Consider the following 24,553-nt stretch of genomic DNA (forward strand, 5'->3'; position numbering starts at 1 on the left):
TTTATTGGTGGGCCAGAGAGATAGTTCAGGGGATCGGGCATTTGCCTTGCATACAATGACCAGAATTCAATCCCTGGCACTACATAGGGTTTCCCCTGAACCACCAGAAGTTATTTCTTAGCACAAGCCCAGGAGTGTCTAAAGCCAATTGGATTGTCACCTTAAACCTCCATCCAGCTGGGAGAGGAGTTATCAGTCATAGAGAAAGAGACAATCACTTAATCTCTTAATCACTTAACTTCCCGTTAGTCGTCGATTTGCTCGAGCGGGCGCCAGTAACATCTCCATTTGTCCCTGTTGCGTGCTAGTGTAGCCCAATGGCATCTGTTCGCTCCGGGAACATGAAGGGTCTCAAACCGATCATTCATGATCTTGACGAAGAAGTCTGACCATCTGGTAGGTGGGCGGCCACGCGGTCTCTTGACATCCCGTGGAATCCAATCAGTAACAGCTCTAGTCCAACGGTCGTCTTTAAATCTCATTACGTGACCAGCCCATCTGATTTTTGACACCTTGGCAAATGAGACAGCGTCCCTGATCCTTGATCGTCGACAGATGTCAGAACTCCGGATTCTTTCTCTCATTTGAGTGAAACGTGATATTCCAAGCATAGCTCTTTCTAGTCTTCTTTGGGAGACCTGAATAGCGTTCTCATCTTGTTTGCGTAGGGAAACATCTAGAGAAAGAGACAAACAGATAAGAAAATAGAGAGGCACACATAGACTATCCAAGATTTAGGTCATCTGGGCAGTCATCAGTGGTCTCACTGGCCATTCATTCAATACAGTATCAGTCCCCTTCCCCTCACAGGGCTCCCAACAGGTGAACCATTGTTGACGGAGACTTTAAGGGGAATTAGTAAGCACATCAACATTCAATAGGTATATGAAGATCAGAAGTTGTGGTATTTCACATGGCTAGCAGAAATCACCCTTAAAATAGAGTAATGTCCTGACAGTTTCCTATTCTGATTCAGTCTATGTAGTCCCTACATCTAGAAGACCCTAAACCTTATTCTATATTTGTTATACATCTAGCTAAAAGACCCTAAACAATCTTATTCTATACTTGTTATCTATTCTATTCTTTCCTAGCTGTCACTGTCACTGTCATCCTGTTGGTCATCGATTGCCTCGAGCAGGCCCCAGTAACGTCTCCTTCATCCTAGCCCTGAGATTTTAAAAAGTGCCACATTTGAGGCTCTTTCAGGGTCAGGAGAATGAAATCCATCATTGTTACTGGTTTTTGGCATATTGAATACGCCACGGGGAGTTTGCCAGACTCTGACGTATGGGCAAGATACTTTTGGTAGCCTGCCAGGTTCTCCAGAGTAAGACCTAGATAATAAGATGTCGAGCGACCGCATTTGCAGGAGCAGGGTTTTATAGTCTCTGGGTCTTGGCCGTTGATGGGATCACATGGCGCTGGGGGCAGTTGGTGGGTGTAACACCTGGAAGATGGGGGATCTGGGTGGAGGAGGCCCCAGCCCCAAGCCGAGCAGGCTTGGAGGTCTATGCCCTGGGTCCTGCACACCTGGGTTCCTCTGCCGGTTCCTTCATGTGTGAGGCTCCTCCGAACGTGTGGAGAGTGGTCTTAAGCATGGCTGTGGCTGGAACCTGAGGTCTTCAGCTGCCAGGGCTCTGCTCGGGGTGGGGAGGGAAACTCAACCCACCCTCCTCCAAGGGGCCCGGGTGAGGATGGCCAGGTGTGGAGGCAGGAGACTCTGTGCTGTTCTCTTCCAAGAGCAGGGTTTTATGGTCCTAGCTGTATCCTAGCTGTTTTATAGTTACTAGCTGTATTTTTGCAAATGCTTTGCATTCTCATACCTAAACTGCTTTATCTAGGGGCAAATCTAATCCTTGGGGATTCTTTTGATAGGGGGAGAATTCCTACACAGGAGTAAGGCCTGAGCATCACCAGGCGTGACCCTCCCCCACAAAAAAATCAGAAAAAAATTTAGTATCAAAACCCCCAAAGCAAGACTTAGTATCACTAGGATATTATAATAGGGAACTCATAAACAGATGCCAATACCATTTGCATTAATTACTTTAGCATGAAATTTGCATAGCTTATCTGTAAACTCTAATGCTACTGATCAGAAAATTAGAGACCCCCAAAAAAAGTTCACTTCTCACCACTTTCATAGTTTATATTAGTTTTTCTCTTGTTGCTATAGTAGATGCAAATTAAGTTGTTTAAAACAAAACCATCATGTCATTTCAGTAGCTAAAATTCTGGCATGATTCACTAGATGATCGACAATCAAGACATCGGTGGGACTGTGCTTTTGTGTAGTCTAGGGGAGAATCTGTGCCCATGCTCATGCAGGGGGTTGGCAGAATTCAGTTCCATGCAGTTGAAGAAAATAGTCCTGTGTCCTTGTGGGTCACAGTTGAAGACCATTCTCAGCTATCAAAGGCTTCTCTGCTCCTTGGTTTATAGACTCTTCCAGTCTTCAAGGCTAGTGATTGAGGACTATCCTTTCTCATTCACTACTTCTCTCCTGAGCATTTCTAATCATCATTATGGGGGACTGCCTCCCAAGTTGTGTTCAGGGCCCAAGGGCCAATCTTAGCTGTGCTAGATGCTTGAATACTAGAGAGCACAAGACACTGCTCAGGCTCTGCAGTGCTGAGGAACATCCTGGCCACCCCAGCTGTGCTAGGGACTCTAGCACTACACCCACAGTGCTGGGAGGCAGGGGAGAGGGAATCCAGCTGGGACTGGTGTGTGCAAGGAATGGGTTCTAATCCTCTCATTATTTCCCCAGGCTTGTTTGGTTTTTAACCTTATCTCACAGCCCCTAACATTAATCTTACCTGAAGAGCATTACATAATAAACCTCTTCACAGGTTCCAGGAACTAGGGCATGTAAATCTTTATTCTACCTACCAAACACAGAGTGAGGTTATGCATTGTTTGTACAGCAGTGTGATAATATCTGCAACAAGGTAAAACTGGGAGGGGGACACTTGGTAGAAATATCTTTTTCTCCTGTCCTTCCTGCAGTCTTCCCTACCAGGGTGACAGGAGGTAGACTGGAGGGGAGGGTGGAATGATTTTCTCATACCATCCCTAATCCAATCACTAGCCTCTATCCATTCTTTCTATTTTTTTGGCTTGGGGGCTGCACCTAGAAGTGGTCAGGGCTCACAACTGTGTGCTCAGGAAACTATTCTTCAGGCCCATCCTCTACCCACTCTTAAATCATCCAGAGTTCAGGAATGATATCAAAACAGAAGGGGGGGGGGGAAATGGCGTGATGTGAATTGTCAAGTTACTGAGAGAAAAACAGGACAACGCACTTGCTGGAGAATTCATTCAGGAAGGGTTCAGGCTTAGGGTGGAGCCACATACTGGATGTGGTGAACAGCACAGGCGGAGATAATTCTATAAACCTTTCTCCCTTCCTTAAAAGTAGTACATAGGGCTGGAGCAATAATACAGCCTGTAGGGCACTTACCTTGCACGTGGCAGACCAGGTGCAAACTCCCAGCAGCCCAAACAGTCCCTGAACAACCCCCGAGTGATCCCTGAGCACAGAAAACAGTCCTGTGCCCTTGTGGGTCAGAGCTGAAGGCCCTTCCCAGCTTTCAGAGGCTTCTCTGCTCTTTGGTTTACGGATCCTTCCAGTCGTCAAAGCTAGCGATACAACCCCTAAGCACCACTGCACGTGGCCCCAAACAAACCAAAAATGTGGCACAAAGATGCCAAGATTATTCTATAATAATGTTTTATTCTATAAGTAAAGATATATTTATATCTTATATATAAAGATATATAAAATATATATTATAATATATAAAATAAAAATAAATTTATTCTATATAAATTGATATTATATATATAAATTTATATAAAATATATTATATATAAATATCTGGATTTTATATCCAGATATTTATATATAATATATTTTATATAAAAATCCAGATTCCGGAACCGCGCGGCCGCGAATGACATCTTATCAGAACTTTTTTTTATGACATCTTATTGTCTCATTACTACTTTGGACAAACTTGCAGGCTATCGAATGTAGCCTGCCCACAGGGCAGAGTCTGACAAACTCCCCGTGGCGTACCAAATAAGCCAGATACCAGTAACAATGATGAGTCTCATTCTCCTAAATAGCCTTGAATATAATCTCAGGGCTAGGATGAAAGAGACGTTACTGGGGCCTGCTCGAGGCAATCGACGAAAATGAAAAAATGAAATGATATATAAACATATATAAAAAATCATATAATAATAAAAGGACCCTGATGTGGAGGAACAAAGGTCACTGAATTGACACCTGAGTCTGCGGACAGCGCCACCCAATGGTAACGTCCTCTTCTCCCTGCTCCTCGGAGAAGGGTCAGCCTGAGCTCGGTCCCGCCACGCCCGCTGGCTCTCCGGTGCCGCCACGGCCCAGGTGCTCCCGCCGTGGGCGCGCAGCCTCCCCACAGATTCAGAGCTGCCTTTCAGGGATCACTGCCTAAGTTTCTCCCCCGGGGTCACCACTCCCCGGGTCCTCCCGGGTTGATGCCACTGTTCCGACTCTCGTGAGATTCTGGGCTTGACTTCCCCCTTTCTTTTCCCGTTTTGCTTTGGCTCTCTCAGCACGACACTGGAGAGGAGCCGGAAGCGACCCGGTGTTCCCGAGACCCGATGAGCGGCAGCCGAGGCCCCGACTCCAGCGGGTGTGGCCGAGGCGCTCGGCCACGAGGCGCCACAGCGATAGCGCAGGCATGCGGGGTCCGCGCTGCCGCGGACGCTGGCAATCCAGGTCGCCGCGCCCCGGCCGCGGTCACTAGCGAGCGGGCGGGCGGGCGGCAGGACACGCGCTGCCCACACGGAACTTCTTAAAAAAGTCCTGGGGGCGGGCGGGCTGCCAGCAGGGGAGAGACCGAATCGGGCGCGGCCACCGCACGCGGGGCTGCCCACTCGCCGCGCCCTCACAGGCCGCCCTCCCGAGAGACACACGGGCTGGCGGGCCCACAGCCCCTCAGACAGGCCGCCCTCCCGGGACAGAGACGGGAACGGCGGGGCCCCACAGCCCCTCAGACAGGCCGCCCTCCCGGGACAGAGACGGGAACGGCGGGGCCCCACAGCCCCTCAGACAGGCCGGTGCCCCCGGGAGACAGAGACGGGCTGGCGGGCTCTACAGCTCCTCAGACGGGCCGCCCTCCCGGGAGAGAGACGGGAGTGGCCGTGCCGCCCCGCAGCTTTGGGCCTTTCTCGCTCCCGCCACATGGCGGTGACATCACGCGAATGGACGAGAGTCTCGCGAGCTCACGGAAAGGAACGTATCGCGAGAGCGCGCGGCATCTCCCGGGCCTAGAAAAGCCCCGGGGACCGGCGCAGCCGCCTCTCGAGCTGTGCGTACCCGTGAGCCTAGTTTGGTTCCCTGGCGGCGGGTAGGTGGGCCTGGCGGCGGGGACACGGACTGCACCGGGGACTTGGGCTGCGCGCAGGAACACGGGCTGCACTGGGGACGCGGGCTGCGCGCGGGAACGCGGCCTGCAACGGGGACGCCGGCGCCGCCGCGGACGGGTGTGGTCCGAGCCCTGCGCATGCAGGCCGCCTTCGTGTTGCCCGTTCGCTTTGCTGCTAGTGAACGCGGTGTCAAGAAAGGCGCAGAGCAAGACCCTCGGCAGGGCTTTCCCGCCGGCGACGTCGTCCCGGCACAGGAACTGCCGAGGGACAGCCGCATCGGGGAGCCATGCTCTGTGGGAGCGAGCGGGGGCTTGCGTAACCCGGCGTCTTTTTCCTCCTAGGGGCCCGTTTGCGGCGGACCAGCGAGCTGCACGCATCAGGCTTCGGAAGTCCGGAGCTGGAGGGGATTCGGAATTAAGGTGCTTTCCATTCAGCTATGGTCAGTTCGATGCGGGTACTGCATGGGGGCCCCTAAATTCTGTGACTCAAAAATGCCCTAAATAAAGAAAATTTTCTCAAGGAGAACAAGGAATGCTAAACTTTGTGTAGTATGCATTTTGAATGGTGTTGCAGTGTGTTTCTTGGGAGAGGTTATCAAAGGGATTTTTTTCTCCGGCAGCAGAAAAACAAATTTCAGATGTTAGATTGATATGCAATGCTCAGTCGATGGTAAGTAGAGACAGGCCAGAGCAACAGTACAATGGGTAGGACATTTGCCTTATAAATGAATGCCTCTGGGTGCCCCCAAAAGAAAAAATCTAGTGCTAGGCCCTTATTTCGAGAAATTGTTTGTGTGTGTTTTCCCAGTGCCTCGTGCATGACATTGATTTAGGCAGGGAGATAAACTAAGGCCCCGGACGATAAAACAGGTCAGCAAAACTTCTGGGAGGAAAATTCTAAGGCTGATCCACTTTGTGGATATGGATAAGACTTGAGCAGTGGACCCTGAGATCAGACCTCTTCCTCAGTCTGACTAACTTTAGTAATTCAGCCCAAAGAAGACCACCACTCCCGACCTCCTTAACAACTGACTTTTACCTGGGAAGAAGCCTATAAAAAGCCACCCTGAACAAAGAAAGGGCATACATATGCTGCCTGAGCCCACGTGCTTTTGTGCCTACATGGCTGGACACGTGTCGCCCGCATCTCCCCTCTAGATATGTACTTTAATGCTTTTGTGTTAAATGCTGGGATGTATGTATGTAGGGGCTCTCTCCGCCCTTGGAGAAGCTTGTATTCTCTCTTGAGTGCGTTACTTCACCCCTCCACACCTTCAAAATTCCTCCAAATAAAATCTGTTTCACTGCTTGTCTACTGCTTTCTGCAAGGTGAGGCAAGAACCCAGTAACCCTGGATCTCGGGTGGCAGAGGCAGATGGGGAGAAAGTGACCATCTTTCTCCTTCCCACTTTACATAAGTCACCCACGGGGTCCACCGACATCAGCATCACTTTTTAGGGGGGTTGTCGGGTCTTGGTGTCTCTGTTTTTGAAAGAAACAGAAGTATTCTGGCAATGAAAGTTTATTGAAATGTATTAACGAGGGCAGGGAGTATAGTTGTAAACTAGACTGTCTTTGCCCCTGGACATGGAAGAAATGTCATCACAACACCTACTGTGGGACAAGTCTTGTACACAATAAGATTTCAACTTGGGGAGACCTGAGAACACCCGGTTTGAGACTTTGGGTGTTTGGGGGTGTGGTGTGCTGAGAACTTGGATAAAATAGGTTAAGGCCAAACTGGTGACAGCATACCTGTTTTTCCTTAATTTCTAGGGATTTAAGCAAGACTTTTGAGACTTAAAGGTAGCCATAATGTGACTAGAAGAGTTACAAGAATTAGACTTGACATGTAAGAGAACAGGCTTGAGGACCTGAACAAGGGGTAAATTGGGGGCCACAGTAATTTTCAACTAAACAAGAGAACTACCTTGGGCCCCAGTTGAAGTGGCACAATAAGTTAGAAGCGACCCCCTACAAGGACTGTTGATCAGTGAGTGCACTGACAGGCATGATGACCCTGAGATAGAGGGAAGGATATTCAAACAGGTTGAACTCACCTGTCAAATCTAGGGTCTCTTGGCAAAACACCTATAAACTAGAAAAAAGCATGAAGGAGCCATTTGGGGCAGAAGGGAAGATCAAGAGACCCATGGTCACAGATAATCCTGTTAATGTGAGGGAGAATGCAAGGTGGAGAGGGGTCCTGTGTGAGCTGATCAGATGGTCTCAATGTAAAATAAAGGCAAAGATGGATGAACTTGAATATGGTAATGCAGGATAGAAAAACATGAAGTTACCTGCAGAGAAGGAAGTGTCTGTCTTTGGGAGTCAAGATAGAGGGGTTCATTTTGAGATGAAAGTCTTGAAATCCAAGGGTTATTTTTTCCCCTTAGATAATACAAAGATAATACAAATACAAAGCAATATTTACAAACAAGATTATTTTACATGTGTACTTGGATCCATGAATTGCATTACAACCAGAAAATGCCTGCAGCCTCGGAAGCTGAGACGAGCCAGTCTGCACTACTGCACAGAGCTTGCCGTGGGACAGCATTCTCCAACTTGCATCAGGAGCATCTGGTACTGAGGTTGCCAATAATGAATGGTAGGCATCAAGTGAACAAGTTTAGATAGCATCTAGTTGCCAAATAAGAAGTCAGAAAGAAATATCCTGTAAAGCTGCATCTAAAAGTTAAAAACTCATCCGCTGCAAAAATAACTTGCACAGGTCCAAGATAACTTGAATAATTAAATTCACAGCTTCAAATCAAGGTGGCATACCCTTCCCACTCCCAAATCCTTTACTGATGTCAAGTCTTGAGTCGTGAAGCTTGGATTGTTTTTACTGTTTTTACTGTGTGTTTTCCAGACAAATTGCTTGTAGACGTCTGAGATTTTTCTTCAATCAGGCTGTCTTTAGATCCGTTTCTTTTCTGGGGAAAATGGGAAAATTTAGGAAGATTGAAAGAAGATAAGCCATATCATTTTTAATAAATTGGGGTATGCGTAAGATTTTCCTGTATTGAAAGATAGTTATAAGGGTGATCTGATGTTATATGCATAGAAATTAGCTCAGTCATCCAAAATTAATATTCCTAAATCAGGCTTTGCTCTTCCATCCAGCTGAGCACTGGAGAGGACTAAGGTGGGTAGTGAGGCTGGTAAACATGCAACTTCCTGGTGGTGTATTAGGGCCTACTGAGTTCAGCTCCACAACAGTATGTCCTAGGAAAGGCAGGAAGGATGGTTCTCTTCCACAACCACCTGAAGGCTGAGTCTAGAGAAGTCTAACCTGTGCAGTCGGGTAGGTGTCCTGTGCTCTGTTTTGTTAGTGGAGTGGGAGCTCCCAGGGATTCCTGACCAACAAGCCCTTGGTGCCTGAAGGGTGAGTGACCTAAGAGGGCCAAAGGTCTCAACAGATGCAGAGGCAGGGCTCCAGCAGTGCCACTCAGGTGGGGTGAGCAGACCTGGAGCTGGTGAAACACGCTACCTCCAGGCTTGAACTTGTCCTCTTGGACAAAAGCTTTCAGAAGTGAGGAAAAACCACTAGATACTAGCTTCCTGAAGGTATGAAAAGGGGAGGTGTGAGCAGCCTTTTTGTAGGGTTTGGGGTGCTCAGAAGCCATTCTTGGAGCCACCTGGAGGACCATGTGCTGCTGGGAAATGCTAGCATTGGCTGTGCCAGACAAGCACCTGAACCCTACACAATCTCTGGGCTGCCACCAGCCACTATTTTTGTTCGCTTTTTGGAGGGACGGTGGGGGAGGGGGGAGGGTGGGGGGTGGGGGTGCTGCTCACTGTCAATACTCAGGCTCTGCACTACTAATAGCTAGTAATGCCAGTTACTCATGGCGGTAACCATATGCTCGGGACCATAGGAGATCAAATGTAGGTCAGCTGTGTGCAAGGCAAATGCTCTGCCGACTGGAGTCAGCATTTTCTGTAAAGGGCTGGATTCTGAATTGCCTCTTATCTCTTGCACGCTTTATATATATCAAACAATTTATTAAAACCAATAGATCCTAGGCTGTGTAGACAGTGACAGCTAATAAATTGAGCCCAGTTTTCAGATGTGCTTATCTGATACTTGAATATCAAAGCTGTCTCAGAATTCAGCCAGTACCACTGATCAGAAGAGGTATGTCACAATTTAAATGTGGGGACTGGAGCAAGACTGTACAGAGGGTAGGTTGCTTGCCTTGCATGTGGCCGACCTGGGTTGGTCCCTGGTGTCCCATAAGGTCCCAGCAGAAGTGATCCCTGAGCACAAAGTCTGAGAACTACTAGGTTTGTCCTTCCCCCAAATGTATAACTTGCATTTGGAGGGATTTCTAAGTAATAGAAGAAACAGCAGAAATTCAGTTGAATTCCTTCTACTGACTCACTTAACCTCAGACATATAAAATTGCCAAAAAATTGTTCGGTGTCAGAGATACCTCAACGGGCTAGCTGTGAAGGACTAGCTTGATCCCGGGTACCACATCCCTTCAGCACCCTGTTGCTGGGCCTGGGCATTGCACTGGCCAGGCTGGTATCAGTAAATAGAGCACCCAGACACTGAAAACTGCCTCGGAGACCCCATCCCCTCCCCAGATTCTCACAGGAGGTAAATACTACCTGCCCCGTATAGAAATTGAAGCTTAAACAGTTTACTCAATATGAAAGTGGAGAACAGGAGACGAGGTGGATTGAGGCATCCTGAATCCACTGCTGACCGCTCTGCTTGCACAGTCACCTGCTCTCCCTACTCGAGTAGAGTAGTGGAAGGCCAGGCCAACTACCAGGTGCTCCTTTCAAGCTGCATGACTCACCCCTTGGTTGCTCCTGCACTGGAATCCTTCCAGGAACACCCTTTCCCTTAGGGCTGCCCTGTCAAGGCCTTCCCTGAGGTACTGCTAAACAGTGAGTGTATAGGAAGGCCCATCTCCACATCTCAATCCCCAAGCACCTGCTGCTTTCACCGCGGATGTACTGAATCAGAAGTCTGCCTTGACCCAACCAATGCTGATCCTGAGAGAACCAATGAACCCTACCATTAGAATCTGTTTCTGGGGACCATAACTTAGTCTGGCACAGGTGTTGTCTGTCCCCCACTGAAGCAATTGACAGAACTAAATCAGGACAAAAGAAAGGCAGTATATGATGAAAACCACTAGAATCTGGACTCCCCGATTTCTGTGAACTCACAGAACGGAGCATTTATTATGGGTATGGGGCAGCATTCCAAAGGAATCTATGACCCAGCACCAAAGCACTGCAAACAAGATTAACAGACCTGTGTTTACAAACTTCAACTTTGTTTTTTGAGTAGTTGTTTAACTGGTACAAATCCAGCTAACAATCTTAAGCAACATACATTTCCGCCTCCCTCCCTGCCTTTTTTTTTTTTTGGAGGGCGACACCCAGTGGTGCTCAGGGCTTACTCCTGGCCCTAGCTCTGAGCTCAGGGATCATCCTGGTAGACTCAGGGGACAATATGGGTGCCAGAATCAAACCGAGGTACAGCAAAAGCCCTACCCACTAGCATCATCTATCCCAAACATACATTTTCTTATTAAACAGTACACCAAGAAAGCTGGTGTTAAAAAACCTTATGAAATCTTTGCTGTAGTACCCTATATATCTGTACCTAATTCAGTTAACTGACTTTGATAAAACGGCTAGATGCCTTGCTATCTCCTTCAGTGTTCAGAACAAAAGTAACTCACCAATTCTTTAGGACATAATTTTCCTGCCATCAGTTAATTGAGTTTCTGTGCACTAGGAGTTCCTCATTCTGCTTGTCTTTCTGCTCAAAAAAGAAATGTCCCAAATTCATCTCTTTATTCCGGCTCAATCTTAAAATTGTTATTATCCTTATTTTGCCCCAAGTTTCATATCATTTTAGACTCTGCACCTCTCATTCTCTTCTCGTGTTGCACCTTGTCTTGATCATGAGTCACGATCCACTTCCTCTTACACATTTCATACATGTAAAACACAGTCTAAGAGTTGTTAAGGATCAACAGCTCTGCTTTCCTAGAGGGGTTTTCAGAAAGGTAGCTACTCGTACGCTGCCTTCTAAAAACCCATGGCTACTAACCTGATGGACGGTGGAGTCCCCAGAGCCCTGTGCATCAGAGGACCGGGTCACAGGAAGTGGAGGGACAAGATCCATTTTGGAACTGCAAAGAGTGAATTTCAGAATTAATGACTAGGACAGTAGCTAGCCTCACAGCTTGTGCTGAAAGAGGGTCAGAGCACAGGAAGTATGTCTGTCTCCCTGCAGTGCCTACCAAGCTATAGACAGGCACTGCATAAGTTTTGTACTGGACAGGTTACTTTGCCTCAAAATCACAGCTAGTAAAAGGAAGATCCAGGAATGTTTTCTTCTTAGTGTAACATATGATGCAAGCAACTTTGACTTAAGATCTAGAGGGGGAAAAAAAAAACCTTTTCTTTTTTATAAACCCATGGAGACAAAGAGGCAAAGCCTGGTTGGCCTCTGCCCCTGTCGGAGGAACCCATTTCCCACCATACAAACACATACTGCCATTTTGAGTTTTTTCAGAGTCTAACAATCAACATTCTTACCCAGCAATACCAAATTCAAGAATTTGTATAACTGTAGCACCTTGCAAATAGTTAATACATAAATACATATATATTTTGTTAAAATACTCATTTAAAATAACATACTTGTCGAGTTGAGAAATAGTCACTTTCCTCAGAATAGCACAAAGTATTATATTTGCTGCAGCAAAGGATAATTATCATATCTAGAAACTTATAATTTCCCTCAACTCTGGCTGCATTATTCACAATGAAGTTTCATGCCTGCTTCTTTATATCTTAGCTTCTCAAACATTTTGCCTGGCTTGGGAGGCCTGTGGTTCACTGTATCTGGTTGCACCCCTGTTCTCCAGTGACCTCACCCGTCACAGTGTCCTGGAAGGTGCGAGGAGGGACCCCGTGGTGCCTGGCGGGGCAGAGACAGCCCTCCCCATGCCCCCGGACACTTACTTGACCTCAGAGAGGACTGAGCGTTCTCCGTCGGAGCACTGGGATCTGCGGTGCTGGCGGTGGCTCCGCGGGGAGTGTGAGTGCCTGATGCGGACAGGGTCCCCTTGTGTCCTGAGGAGCATCAGAGCACCGTCAGGTGGAAGCGCGAGTCAGTCAGAGCCCCATCACGCAGAAGCATGAGTAAGCATACTGTCACGCAGAAACTCATAGGCAGCTGGCATCCACCTGCCCCAGCATGGGAAGCGTATGTGACTTTATTTTCTCTTCTAACCACCATAGTTTATCTTACTGATAATATTTGGGGGTGTTGCCCCTGTGGTACTCAGGCGAGTGGGCCCCACCAGTGATTCTTCCAGCCTGGGGTTCTAGCACCAGAGCCCAAGGGCACTCAGCCACATGCCAGGGACCATGTGGCATCAGGACCATCTCCTGTGCCCTCCACCAACATTTTAATGGAATATTGCCAGTAAGTGTATTCTTTCCAGATGTGTAGAAGGAGAAAATCCTTCAATGCAAATGAAATGGCATTCTTACCAGGAAAAGTTGGTCACTGTCATTAAGAACTCAACCTTCCATCAGAATATAGGTGGACAGGGGTGAGGACAGGAGCTCACGGGTAGAGCACTTGCCATGGAAGTGTGAGGTGCTGGGCCTGCATGCACACATACAGAGACAGACAGACAGACACACACACACAAACACACACACACACACACCTGAAGAGAACTTTCTAAGCTTCCTCTACCTAAGACTGCAGAAACAGTTCAATGGGCTGAATATATAGTTTGTAAGCAAGAGGCCTGGATTAAAGACCCAGCACCACATGATCCCCTTAAAACCACTGTGAGCACCACAGGGAACAAGCTGTGAGCACAGAGCCAGCAGTAACCTCTAAACACTTTCAAGAGTGGCTCTTCCCAAATGAATTAATAAAAATGTATTGGTTGAGGTATTTCCCATCTGACCAGATGGGAAGGAAAGCATGAAACATAGAAAGGAATTGGGCTGATGAGCAGGTTCCCTGGCATTTCCACAAGTGCAGGGCAGCAGACAGCAGGGCATGTGTTCTGCACTCTGTCCTAAATGGTGAGGAGGGAGCCTTGTTATGTTTCTAGGTGACATGTTCCTGTTCTGGCTTCTGTGGCCAGCATAATTCTCTTGGTGTTAACATAAATAACAGAAAAGAAACCCTGTTACCCACCAACAAAGGACTATTTTTAGGGGGAGGGGGCACACCTAGCAGTGCTAGAGTTTATTTCCAGCTCTTGGCTCAGGGATCACTCCTTGAGTTCTCAGGGACCATATGGATTGCCAGTTATTGAACCTGGGCTGACTGCATGCTAGGCAAGTGCCCTACCCACTGTACTGTGACTCTGGCCCTATACTCATATTGTTTATATCTTATCTGACATTAATCTTCAAAAGTAAATTTGTTAATAGGAAGATAGTTGTTACAAATGAGTCAGATGGGCATTCACGTATAAATACCAATATAATTGTAGCACTGTAGAACTGTCCTCCCATTGTTCATCGATTTGCTCGAGTGGGCACCAATAACATCTCCAATGTGAGACTTCTTGTTACTGTTTTTGGCATCTCAAATACATAATGTGTAGCTTGCCAGGCTTTGCCGTGAGGACAGAATACTCTTGGTAGCTTGCTGGCTTCTCCGAGAGGGGTGGAGAAATATAATTGTAAGAGAAGATTTTTGGAAGACATACTCACTCAACTTTAGTGTATGGAATTTCTTTTAATTGTTCTTCTGACAGTCCAGAAGGATCCACAAGTTCCTTTCTGCAAGGTAAGAAATAAGTGAGTGAAAGTGAGGTGCTGACATGAATTCTAACACCTTTCACAATTGGCATGTGATTTTTCTCTTTGTAACTTCTGCCCAAGACTTTGTGAGTAAAACAAACAGAAATATAATGCAAAAAGTTTTTAACTAAAATTGTATTCAGGAAAAATAGGAAACCTTTTTGGTGAGTCTTCTAACTTCCTCCTGGGTTTCTGGAATTCAGAATTAAATGGTTCACCAGGAATTCCCCCCAACTTCCTGCAAAAGATCTGCTTCTCTTCTGTGGCAGGTCCCGATTTTTCTCCCAAATCTGTTTCCCTTGGTATTTGTTTGTACGATATCAGCTGTCTGAGGCTCATTTCGAGCAAGGCTAATGGCAGCTGCTGGTGTAGCCCTTGATGATGGCCTTGGGCACCACATGGCAATGGCAGCGGACACTCGCCTTGGAATCATTATCCCTGTCAGTGCCACAGAATGACAAGGACCGCACACAGTGGGAGAGTACTCACTGAATATGCTTCCATAACTCTTCTTTCGCTTGAACATCAGGGCTTCTCCTGTAAATAAAGAAAAACAGGGTTTATTTGTGCCTCCCTACCAGCTATTGTCAACAGAGCTCTGAAGCCAGACAGAGGTGCCTGCTGAGACCCGACCAAGGCAGACTGGCCAGGTGAAGCTGACAGGGATGTGAATGAAGACACCCAGAGATTCCTGTGCTAGCAACACTGAGTGGGAGGCACAGGGACACAAAGCACCCATAACCAGGGCATCATGAAGGCCAAGGGCAAATGCACATCCCCAGGGACGGATGAGTCAATGGAATGGTCGGGATGACTATACCTGACCCTTCCTGTCCCTTAATAGTACCACAGAAGACACTCTTCCTGGTCTACGGTTCAAGTTGACCTCTGACCGCCAGGTGACAGCAGCCAGAGGGAAAGGGAAGGTGCCCAGAGGCATTGGTGCTGCAGCACTTGGTACTACAAGGGGCCACCTGACAATTATGCCCTTCCCTGGGCCTATTGCAGACCCTGAGTCTCTTCTCTGAGAACGACTTGGTAAGAATTAATTTTACCATGACATTTCACTTCTGAGAATGAGAAACTCAAAGCTGGCATTCTATGTTCACACTCCCCACAGCAGCACAAAAATACTATGAATCTATTACCACTGCCACCATTGCCACAGAAGGACTTCTTTCCTGGTGAGAAAATGACAGGTTCTTTCAAAAGAGCTGAAGTCTAACAGCCTCAAATAGTCACAGAGAAAAGCCTCACTCACTGACCGTCAAAAGGTCTCCCAGAGCCAGTCCTGTGGAATTTCACATTGTGATGTGTATTGGCATTTTGGGGCTCAGTGCCACATTCAACACCATAGTATTAGTATCACTTCTTTCATTTTATTCTCAGTTAATAAGGGCATATTCCCTTCCCCACACATATTCTGGTGGGGAAGGGAAGAGAGGGGAGGAGGAAGTGAAGGAGTGGGGAGGAGGAGGAGGAGGAGGAAGCTTTCTAGCTATTTGGAGTAAGCAGATTTTTTCCTTTTTGAGGAAAAAAAGTCTGTAAAAATCTTATTTAATCAATTCAAAAGGAGCCAAGATGTGGAAGTAAAGGGAAAAGAGATGGAACAGAAAGTTTTATATGAAATTCAGACAAAAGGCAACACTTATTTTTTTATAAGAATTATAAGAATAAATCATAAGTCTAAAATATCGTAAGAGATGCAACTTTGAAAGAATTTCCTATATGGAAATCTGGCCTAATTATAAATGGGGAATACTTTAACCATTAAATGGCATCTCCAGAAAAGGTGTTCATACTCGGCAGCCAAGAGAGAGCCCAGGGGCTGAGGCACGTGGCCTGCACATGCCAGATCCTGGTTCACGCCCTCCCAAGGACCCTGAGAACAACCTCTAAGCGTGGTCAAAGGTACCCTCCTCCCCAATGTAGCACTAAGATATTCCATTTCTCAAGATGGTGCCACTATATCTAAACAGCTGGTTAGCACTGCACTGTAGCACTGTCCTCCCATTGGTCATCGATTTGCTTGAGCGGGCATCAGTAATGTCTCCATTGTGAGACTTGTTGTTACTGTTTTTGGCATATTGAATACGTCATGGGGAGCTTGCCAGGCTTTGCCGTGTGGGCAGGATACTCTCGGTAGCTTGCCGGGCTCTCCGAGAGGGACTGAGGAATCAAACCCAGGTTGTCCCAGGTCAGTTGAGTGCAAGGTAAACGCCCTACCCACTGTGTTATCGCTCCAGCCCAAACAGCTGGTTAAAAGTATATAATTTAAGAGATGGAAAGACAGTACAGGAGTAAGCAACTTGCCTCACACTCAGCCAAACCCAGCTCAAATCTCTGACAATATATAAGCCCATCCCCTACCCCCCAACCACCAGGGGCCCCTCCTAAGCACAAAGCCTTGAAGAGCCCCTGAGTACAACTGGGTGTGGTCCATTCAAACTTACCTCAACCAAAATGAATCAATAAGCATAACACAGTTTTAAGGTTAGAAAGCTCTTCTATCAGTCATCATCCTCATTCTAGGGAGTGGACAGTTGGCACTGTCCCAGCAGGCTTCCCAACCTCAGCACCAGTGGTGCTTGGGGTCGGACTATAAGGATCTCTGTTATGCCCATCATTCAGCTACCCACCAGGTGCCAGAAGAAGACTTCCCCCGTGCGGCCACCCCAAACCCCTCAGCACACTGCCCTGGACTGAAAACCAGCCAGCAGGAGAGGCAGGGCTACAGGGGTAAAGCTCTCTCCAGGGTGGATGCTGCCACAGTGTGGCAGTGACAGTCAGGAGCATGAAGGGCCCCAGGACATAGGCCAGTGACACTCCCTAGCCTGAGTCGGAACTCAGTGTGTGAGAGATGAGAAGGGGAGAATGAGAACAGTGAGAGGCAGGAGGACCAGCCCCCATGCCCACACTTCAAGATAGAGAGGCGAGAGGTAACATGAGCAGGGACTGGGTCAACAGCACAGTGGGAAGGGAATGTATCTTCATGCGCCAACCCCAGTTCAGTCCATGGCACCCCATACGGTCCCCCGAGCACCACCAGGAGTTATCATTACTGCCAGAACCAGGAGTAAGCCCTGATCACTACCAAATATGATCCCCAAACTAAACAAAACTATAAAGGAGAAGGCCTAAGTGACAGATCAGTGGACTGGCACCTGCTTTAGTTTGGAGGCCCAGGTTCAAGCTCAGCACTGTGTGGTCCCTTAAACACTTCGGGGAGCATCCCAACTTGCCCAGAGTAAGCCTTGAAGCACCACCAGGCATGCCCAAATCACCCCATGGCCTCCAAATATGACAAACATATAACATATCACATGGATATATCTCAGCTTTGGAGTTGCAAGTAATTTTATTTTTGTATTTATACTTTTCTATATTTCCTGATATTCTTAGCCAATAATTTCTTTTGGGGGGTCATCCTGTTTTGGGTGTTCAGGGCTTACTCCTGGCTCTGCTCTCAGGGATCACTCATAGCAGAGCTCAAGAAACCATATTGGATGCCAGGGATTGAATCCAGCTCTGGCACATGCAAAACAAGCACTTTACCCTCTGTACTATTACTCTGAACCTAGCCATGAGAACTTCTTACTTGCATCATCGAGTGTTCTCATGTTTAAAAATTTACTATTATCATTTTATAGGAAATTCCTTTTGTTCTCATCTTAGAAGAATTAGCAGCAAATATCTTAACCAAACAAAACCCAACAATCCTTCTACTATTAAATATGCACACTAAGAGGCTGAGAAATTTAATTTGTAATATATTTAAACTCTATAGCATTGTTATATATTTAACTAAACTGAGTTCTCAAATGGCTAGCATACAGCCTTAAGGCAGGAAAAAGTTCCAAAGCTTAAAAGAAATGCTAAGTTCTCATAATTACTAGGACCACCTGTGAGTTAACAAGTGTAAACACAGGCTGCATACTAATTAGGAAAGAATTACTTTTATGCTTATATCTGCATACATCTAATCAATAGCGTAGGATGAGTTAATGACCTGCAGTTCATCATTTTGTAGACTGAAAGAGAGAGCTGTGGAATTTTGACAAGCATTTTTTCTTTTTAAAGGGCCCTTAATTATTCAGATGTTCTGCTTTAACTCTCCAGTTAAAAAGGGCCCTTAATTATTTAATTGTTCTGCTTTAACTCTCCCGATAAGTTCCTATAAAACTAAAATATCATAGGTAAGGCATATATAAAAGACACATACAGTACAAGATTAGTCTGGTATTTAAAAAAGTTTTTGTTTTGGGGCCACACTCACTGTGCCCAGAGTTTACTCCTGGCTCTGCACTCAGAGATCAGTCTGGCAGGCTCAAGTGACCTGTGGGGTGCCAGGGATCAAACCTGGGTTGGCCACGTCCAAGGCAAAAACTCTGCAAGTTGTGCTATTTTCAGCCCCAGTCCAGTATTTCTCAAAAGCATTCCACATTCACACCTTACAACAACTATCATTATTCGTTCCTTAGAGAAATTAGTTTGATGACATTGAAATTAGAAGTCATTTTCCTTTCTTCCAAACTCCTAAAAATAAGGACAATACAAAATCTGTAACCCTGAGAAGGTTTAAACCTCACTGCTATATTCTACATTCCATTTCAATCTGCATATTAAGAAAATATTATACTATAATACAAGCTATTTATCTACCATGATATATTATATATAATTTAAAATAAGTATTTTACTACATATTGTATATGAAAAATTAATATGCAAGAGTATTTGTAATCTTAGAACTGATTATTATGAAGAAACCATAGATATCTGTATCTTTATTTAAAGAATACATAGCACTGGAAGCAGTGTGCCAAGCAAGCAGGACAGTGAACTGGAAGACCCCCTGCTTATCTAAGGTGCCCAAATGAGCACTTAGGTGAGAGGGGGCTCCTGTGGCTTTAGAAGTGTGCTGGAAGTAGAACTATAACCCAGGATCTGCACCAATGTGGGCCCCACCCCCATAGGTACAGCAGCGGTCGGGGGCATGGCCACCAGTTAATTTCCCCTTTCATAGTGCACTGGACTCATATCTCAGCCTTTGTTACCAAAATCTTTTGAGGGCAGCCTTACTACCAAAACCACATGAGGCCAGTAGGCTACTAGACTATTCCAATCAAAATACTCCCAAAACTCACCAAAATAAGGGTGAACACGAGAGTCTGTACAAAACCAATCTAAAAGAACATGTCCTGTGAAGATGCACTAGAAGCCCCAAATTAATCACACAGGAGCACCAAAGAGGAAGTTAATATCCCTGAAGAAGAATGAGGAGACCACCATTGACTTAGCTCATCCAGAGTCTTCCCTGGGGTGAGAGGGGAACACTGATAATGAACTGGAGAGATTCACCTCCATCATACTACAGCATCATGGGGAAACAGTGCATATCCCAAACAGTGCAGATCCCAACTCCCAGAAGTGGATGAAGAAAAGAGCCCAGAAGCCTCAACAGCGAATATCCACATACACAATCTCTCTGATAAAAAATTCAGAGATGAAATGGTGAGGATGTTCAATGAGCTCAAAGCAACAGTGGAATGGACATCCAATAAAATACAGGAGAATATGAAAGAAACAGTAAAACAGATAGCCAATAAAATACAGGAAGAAATGAGAGCAGAAATAAGAAAGCTACAAACAGAAGTGTCATTAATAAAAAATTCAGTAGATAATTAAAAAAGTCAGTGGGTGCTCTCAACAGTAGAATGACAACAGCCAAAGACAGATTCAGTGAGCTTGAAGACGAGTTGCAGAAAGCATACAGGTAACAACAGAAGAAGGAAAAAGACCTCAAAATAGTACAAAGGCAAGTACGAGACATATGAGATGAATTCAACAGGAACAATATAAGAATCACTGGAGTACCAGAAGGACAAGGAGGCAACCCCAGTGAGGCAGTAATAGTAAGAGATATTGCTGATAAGTTCCCAGAGCTGGAGAATGCAGTCATCCAGATTCAAGGAGCCCAAAGGGTACCAGCTAAAAGAGACCCTAATAGAAGACTCCAAGACATATCATAATCAGAATGATGAACACCAGATAGAGACACAATATTGAAAACAGCAAAGTCAAAGAAGGAAATCACATACAAAGAAGCATTCCTTAGATTTATAGCAGACATATCAGATGAAACCATTTGGCCCGAAGACAATGGTGGAATATAGTGAAAAAACTCAATGAAATGAATGCTTCACCAATAATACTTTATCCAACTAGATTCTCACTCTGACTCGAAGAAATGATACACTATACACTACTTTGTGGATAAACAACAGGTCAGGAACTTCATAGACTCAAAACCAATCATAAAAGGACTGAAGGGGCAAACCCTTACATAAGCACAACATCTACAGATAGACAAGACAATCCTCACAAGCCTCTACAGAAAGATGGCACAAAACTCCATGATAATAATCTCTCTCAATGTCAATGGTCTAAATGCATGAATTAAGAGACACAGAGTGGCAAAATGAATTTAAAAAATGAATCCAACATTCTGCTACCTACAAGAAACATATATAAACAGTCAGAGCAGACACAGACTCAAAGTCAAAGGATGGGAAACAAACCCTTCAAGTATATAACTCCTCAAAAAAGCCGGGGTGGCCATACTAGTATCTTATAACACAGATTTCATGCTGAAACAGATTAGAAGGGACAGCAAAGCCTATTTCATCAGGACAAATTACACTTCTAAATAGATACACACCCAAAGAGGGGACAGAAAAATACTTAAAACAACTGCTAACAGACTTCTAAAAGGATATTGGTAGCAACACAACAGTAGTCAGAGTCTTCAGCACCGCCTTGTCTCCTTTTGTTAGATCAACAAGACCAAAACTCAGCAAGGAAGTACTAGCTCTGAGGGGAGAAATGGAAGAGAGAGAGCTAATAGATATATACAAGACTTTTCATCCTCCCCAAATTTGAATACACATTCTTTTCCAGTGCACATGGAACATTTTCTAAGATAAACAACATTCTGGGTCACAAAACATACCTCAGTACAATCATGAAGATAGAAACTGTATCATCTCTTGTTTCAGAGAACAATGCACTGAAGATAGAAGTTAATCACACACAGAAACAGAGAATCAAATCAAACACCTGGAAATTAAGCAACTCAATGATAAACAACCAATGGGTTAGAGAGGAAATCAAAGAAGAAATAAATAACATTCCTGGAAATGAGAATGAGAACACGAGTTACCAGAACTCGTGGGACACATCTAAAGCAGTGTTACAGGGAAAGTTTATAGCTCTGCAACCATTTATCAGGAAGGAAGAAAGGGCCCATATAAATAACTTGATTTCACAGCTTAACATCTTTAAAAAATAATGACCAACAAAAGGAGGCCAAACCAGGCAGGAATGAAGAAACAGTAAAACTTAAAGCAGAAATCGATAAATTGGGTTCCCAAAGAAATAATCAAAAAGATCAATGAAATCAAGATTATGAAAAAAAAAATAAAACAAAAAACCAAGGTTGGTAAACCACTAGCAAGACTCACAAGAAAGAGAGAGAACCCTAATACACTGAATCAAAAATAAAAAGGGGACATCACTAACCAAAAAAACTCAAAAGATCATCAGATATTGCTTTGAGAGTGTGTATGCCAAGATTCAAGTGAACCTAGAAGAAATGGATAAATACCCGATTACCTGTAATTTCCAAAGACTGAACCAAGAAGATTTGGAATACCCGAATTTGGAATAACTATCACTATCAAGGAAATTGAAACAGTAATGAAAAGTATTCCCAAAAACAAAAGCCCAGGTCGAGATAAATTCACTAGTGAATTCTTCCCAACCTTTCTCAGGAGTTCAAGATGCCGCTCTCTCTAACGTTCATTGATTTAAAGAAGGCCTTTGATTCTGTTGAGACGGAAGTGGTCACTGAAGCCCTAGCCAATCAGGGCATTTAAACTCAATACATCAGGATCCTCTGTGAGCTGTATTACGGATTCACTACCAGGATCTCACCATTCTACAAAGAAGTAATCACTGATGGCAAGAGAGGGGTTCGGCAGGGTGATACCATTTCACCGAAACTCTTCAGTGCCACCCTCGAGAACATCATGCGACGACTGGAATGGAAAGGAATGGAAGTGAAAATAGATGGTCAGCAACTACACCACCTCTGCTTTGCTGATGACATTGTTTTAATAACACCAAACATTAGCCAAGCAGCACAAATGCTGGCCGACTTCGACCATGAGTGTGGAAAGGTCGGACTACAGCTGAATCTTACAAAGACAATGTTTATGAGAAACAGCCTCATCTCTGATGCTCCATTCGCTCTCAGTGGAATGACCATCTCCGAATGCAACAGTTATGTGTACCTAGGTCAAGAAGTCAACATGACAAATGACTTGGCACCTGAGCTGTGCAGGAGGAAGAGAGAGGCTTGGAACGCCTTCAAGAGTGTCGAAGAAATAGCTAAGAGGACAAAGAACCTCCGGCTCCGGGCACATCTCTTTGATTCCACTGTTCTTCCTGCATTAACATAAGCCTCAGAGACCTGGGCCCTATGCAAACAGGATGAGAACGCTATTTGGGTCTCCTGAAGAGGAATTGAAAAAGCTATGCTTGGAGTATCATGTTTCACTCAAATGAGAGAAAGAATCCAGAGTTCCAACATCCATCGGTCCATCGATGATCAAGAATCAGGGACGCTGTCTCGTTTGCCAAGGTGTCAAAAATCAGATGGGCTGGTCACGTAATGAGATTTAGAGGTGACCGCTGGACTAGAGCTGTTACTGATCGGATTCCACGGGATGTCAAAAGACCACGTGGCCACCCACCTACCAGATGGTCAGACTTCTTCAACAAGATCATGAACGATCAGTTTGAGGCCTTTCATGTTCCTAGAGCGAACAGACGCCATTGGGTTACACTAGCACGCGACAGGGACAAATGGAGACATTACTGGCACCCGCTCAAGCAAATCGACGATTAACGGGAAGTCAAGTGATCAACTGATCAAGAAGCACATAGAGCCAACAACAGACCTGACCCGATTTCTTAGAATACTCCTCCAGGGATTCACACTAGCATTTTCCGAAGACCCAGCCTTCAGTTTGTTTTATGGGGATTTGCTCTGACCTTGGCTTCCACATTGCCAGAAATTTTCAATACAAGCAGTGAAATATATCACCATCCAGGCCGCCAGTGCCCAGAAGCTGCCCTATGACTGTCGTTTCCATGTGGCTCCCAGGGACTCACCGCAGAAACAGAGATCAGAGCTGACATCTTTCCTAAACGCTACTGAAATGAATATCAAAGCAATGCTGCTGCACGCATGGGCTAATCAGAAACACTATGCCCTGAGCTACGGTCCTCCTTCCACTCGCTGTTCTTGTGGGGAAGAGGGTCTCCACTCGCTGTTCCTGAGGGGAGAGGTTCTCCACTCACTGTTCCTTAGGGGAAGGGCTTCCACTTCTGTACTATACTTTCATGCTCCTCTGATCTGATACTTAAAAATTAATGCGATATTCTGGCATTTTGGGGGGGGTATTAAAAGCAAATGCATCGCATGTATGAATAAAATACCTTAGAAATCCAGATATCTTAAGGAGAGATGGTTCAGGGGCTAAGGTAGCAACACCACACGGTCCCCTGAGCCCTGTGGACAGCAACCCCTGAGCAGCTGGGAATTATCACCACCCCAAAACAACGAAAAATATCACATTCTTTGTAATTTCTGGAGAAACTAAGACCTGGAGAATTAATTGTAGTAACTGCAACTATGAGCATTTATGATGCTACATGTTCTTAATATATGTGATCTGACAGTGTTCAGCAGAACCCCTTAGATATACAGTGAAGATAACACTGTAGTTCACAGAAATTCGAGCAGAAGCTAAAATTAAGAGGGCCAAGAGATAGAGGAAGATATGACAAAAGAAAAGGACATTTACTTGTCAAAAAATCTCACGTTTGTAGTTTTTGGGGGGTGGGGGGAGAAGGGGTCACATTCAGCGATGCCCAGGGCTGACTCCTGGCTCTGCGCTCAGGAGTTACTCCTGGTGTTGCTCGGGGGACCATATGAGATGATAGGAATTGAACTCCAATCAGCCATGAGCAAGGCAAGTGCCCTACCCACTGTACTATCACTCCAGCCCCAAATCTCAGGTTTGCAAAAGTCACATCTGAAATAAAAGAAAGAGCCCCATTTGTATAAAGTGATCTTGCATGTTGCGAAAAAAATTATTTTTGTTTTGAGCCATACCCAATAATGTCAGGGGACCGTGCAGTGCCACAAATTGAACCCAGGGATCCCATGGGCAAACCAGTTA

At 45.5% G+C, this 24,553-nt stretch overlaps 1 protein-coding gene and 1 non-coding gene across 2 annotated transcripts in view; one reads left to right on the top strand and one right to left on the bottom strand.

The window, feature by feature from the left end:
* The first annotated feature begins 5,566 nt into the window (after positions 1–5,566).
* LOC130015813 (small nucleolar RNA SNORA13) lies at positions 5,567–5,694 on the top strand. The gene has a single exon (XR_008791147.1). It is a non-coding gene; the product is annotated as a small nucleolar RNA SNORA13 (small nucleolar RNA).
* Positions 5,695–8,133: 2,439 nt separating this feature from the next.
* EPB41L4A (erythrocyte membrane protein band 4.1 like 4A) overlaps positions 8,134–24,553 on the bottom strand; it is a 283,211-nt gene continuing 266,791 nt past the window's right edge. The window contains exons 19-23 of the mRNA XM_056139099.1: positions 14,733–14,780; positions 14,154–14,222; positions 12,429–12,539; positions 11,509–11,590; positions 8,134–8,359 (exon numbers count right to left, since the gene is read on the bottom strand). Of these exons, the coding sequence (XP_055995074.1) occupies positions 8,237–8,359; positions 11,509–11,590; positions 12,429–12,539; positions 14,154–14,222; positions 14,733–14,780 (433 nt within the window). The 3' untranslated portion in view covers positions 8,134–8,236. The remainder of the gene's footprint in view (positions 8,360–11,508; positions 11,591–12,428; positions 12,540–14,153; positions 14,223–14,732; positions 14,781–24,553) is intronic.

Source organism: Sorex fumeus, unplaced genomic scaffold, assembly GCF_029834395.1.
Source record: "Sorex fumeus unplaced genomic scaffold, SorFum_2.1 ptg000131l, whole genome shotgun sequence".
NCBI lineage: Eukaryota > Metazoa > Chordata > Mammalia > Eulipotyphla > Soricidae > Sorex > Sorex fumeus.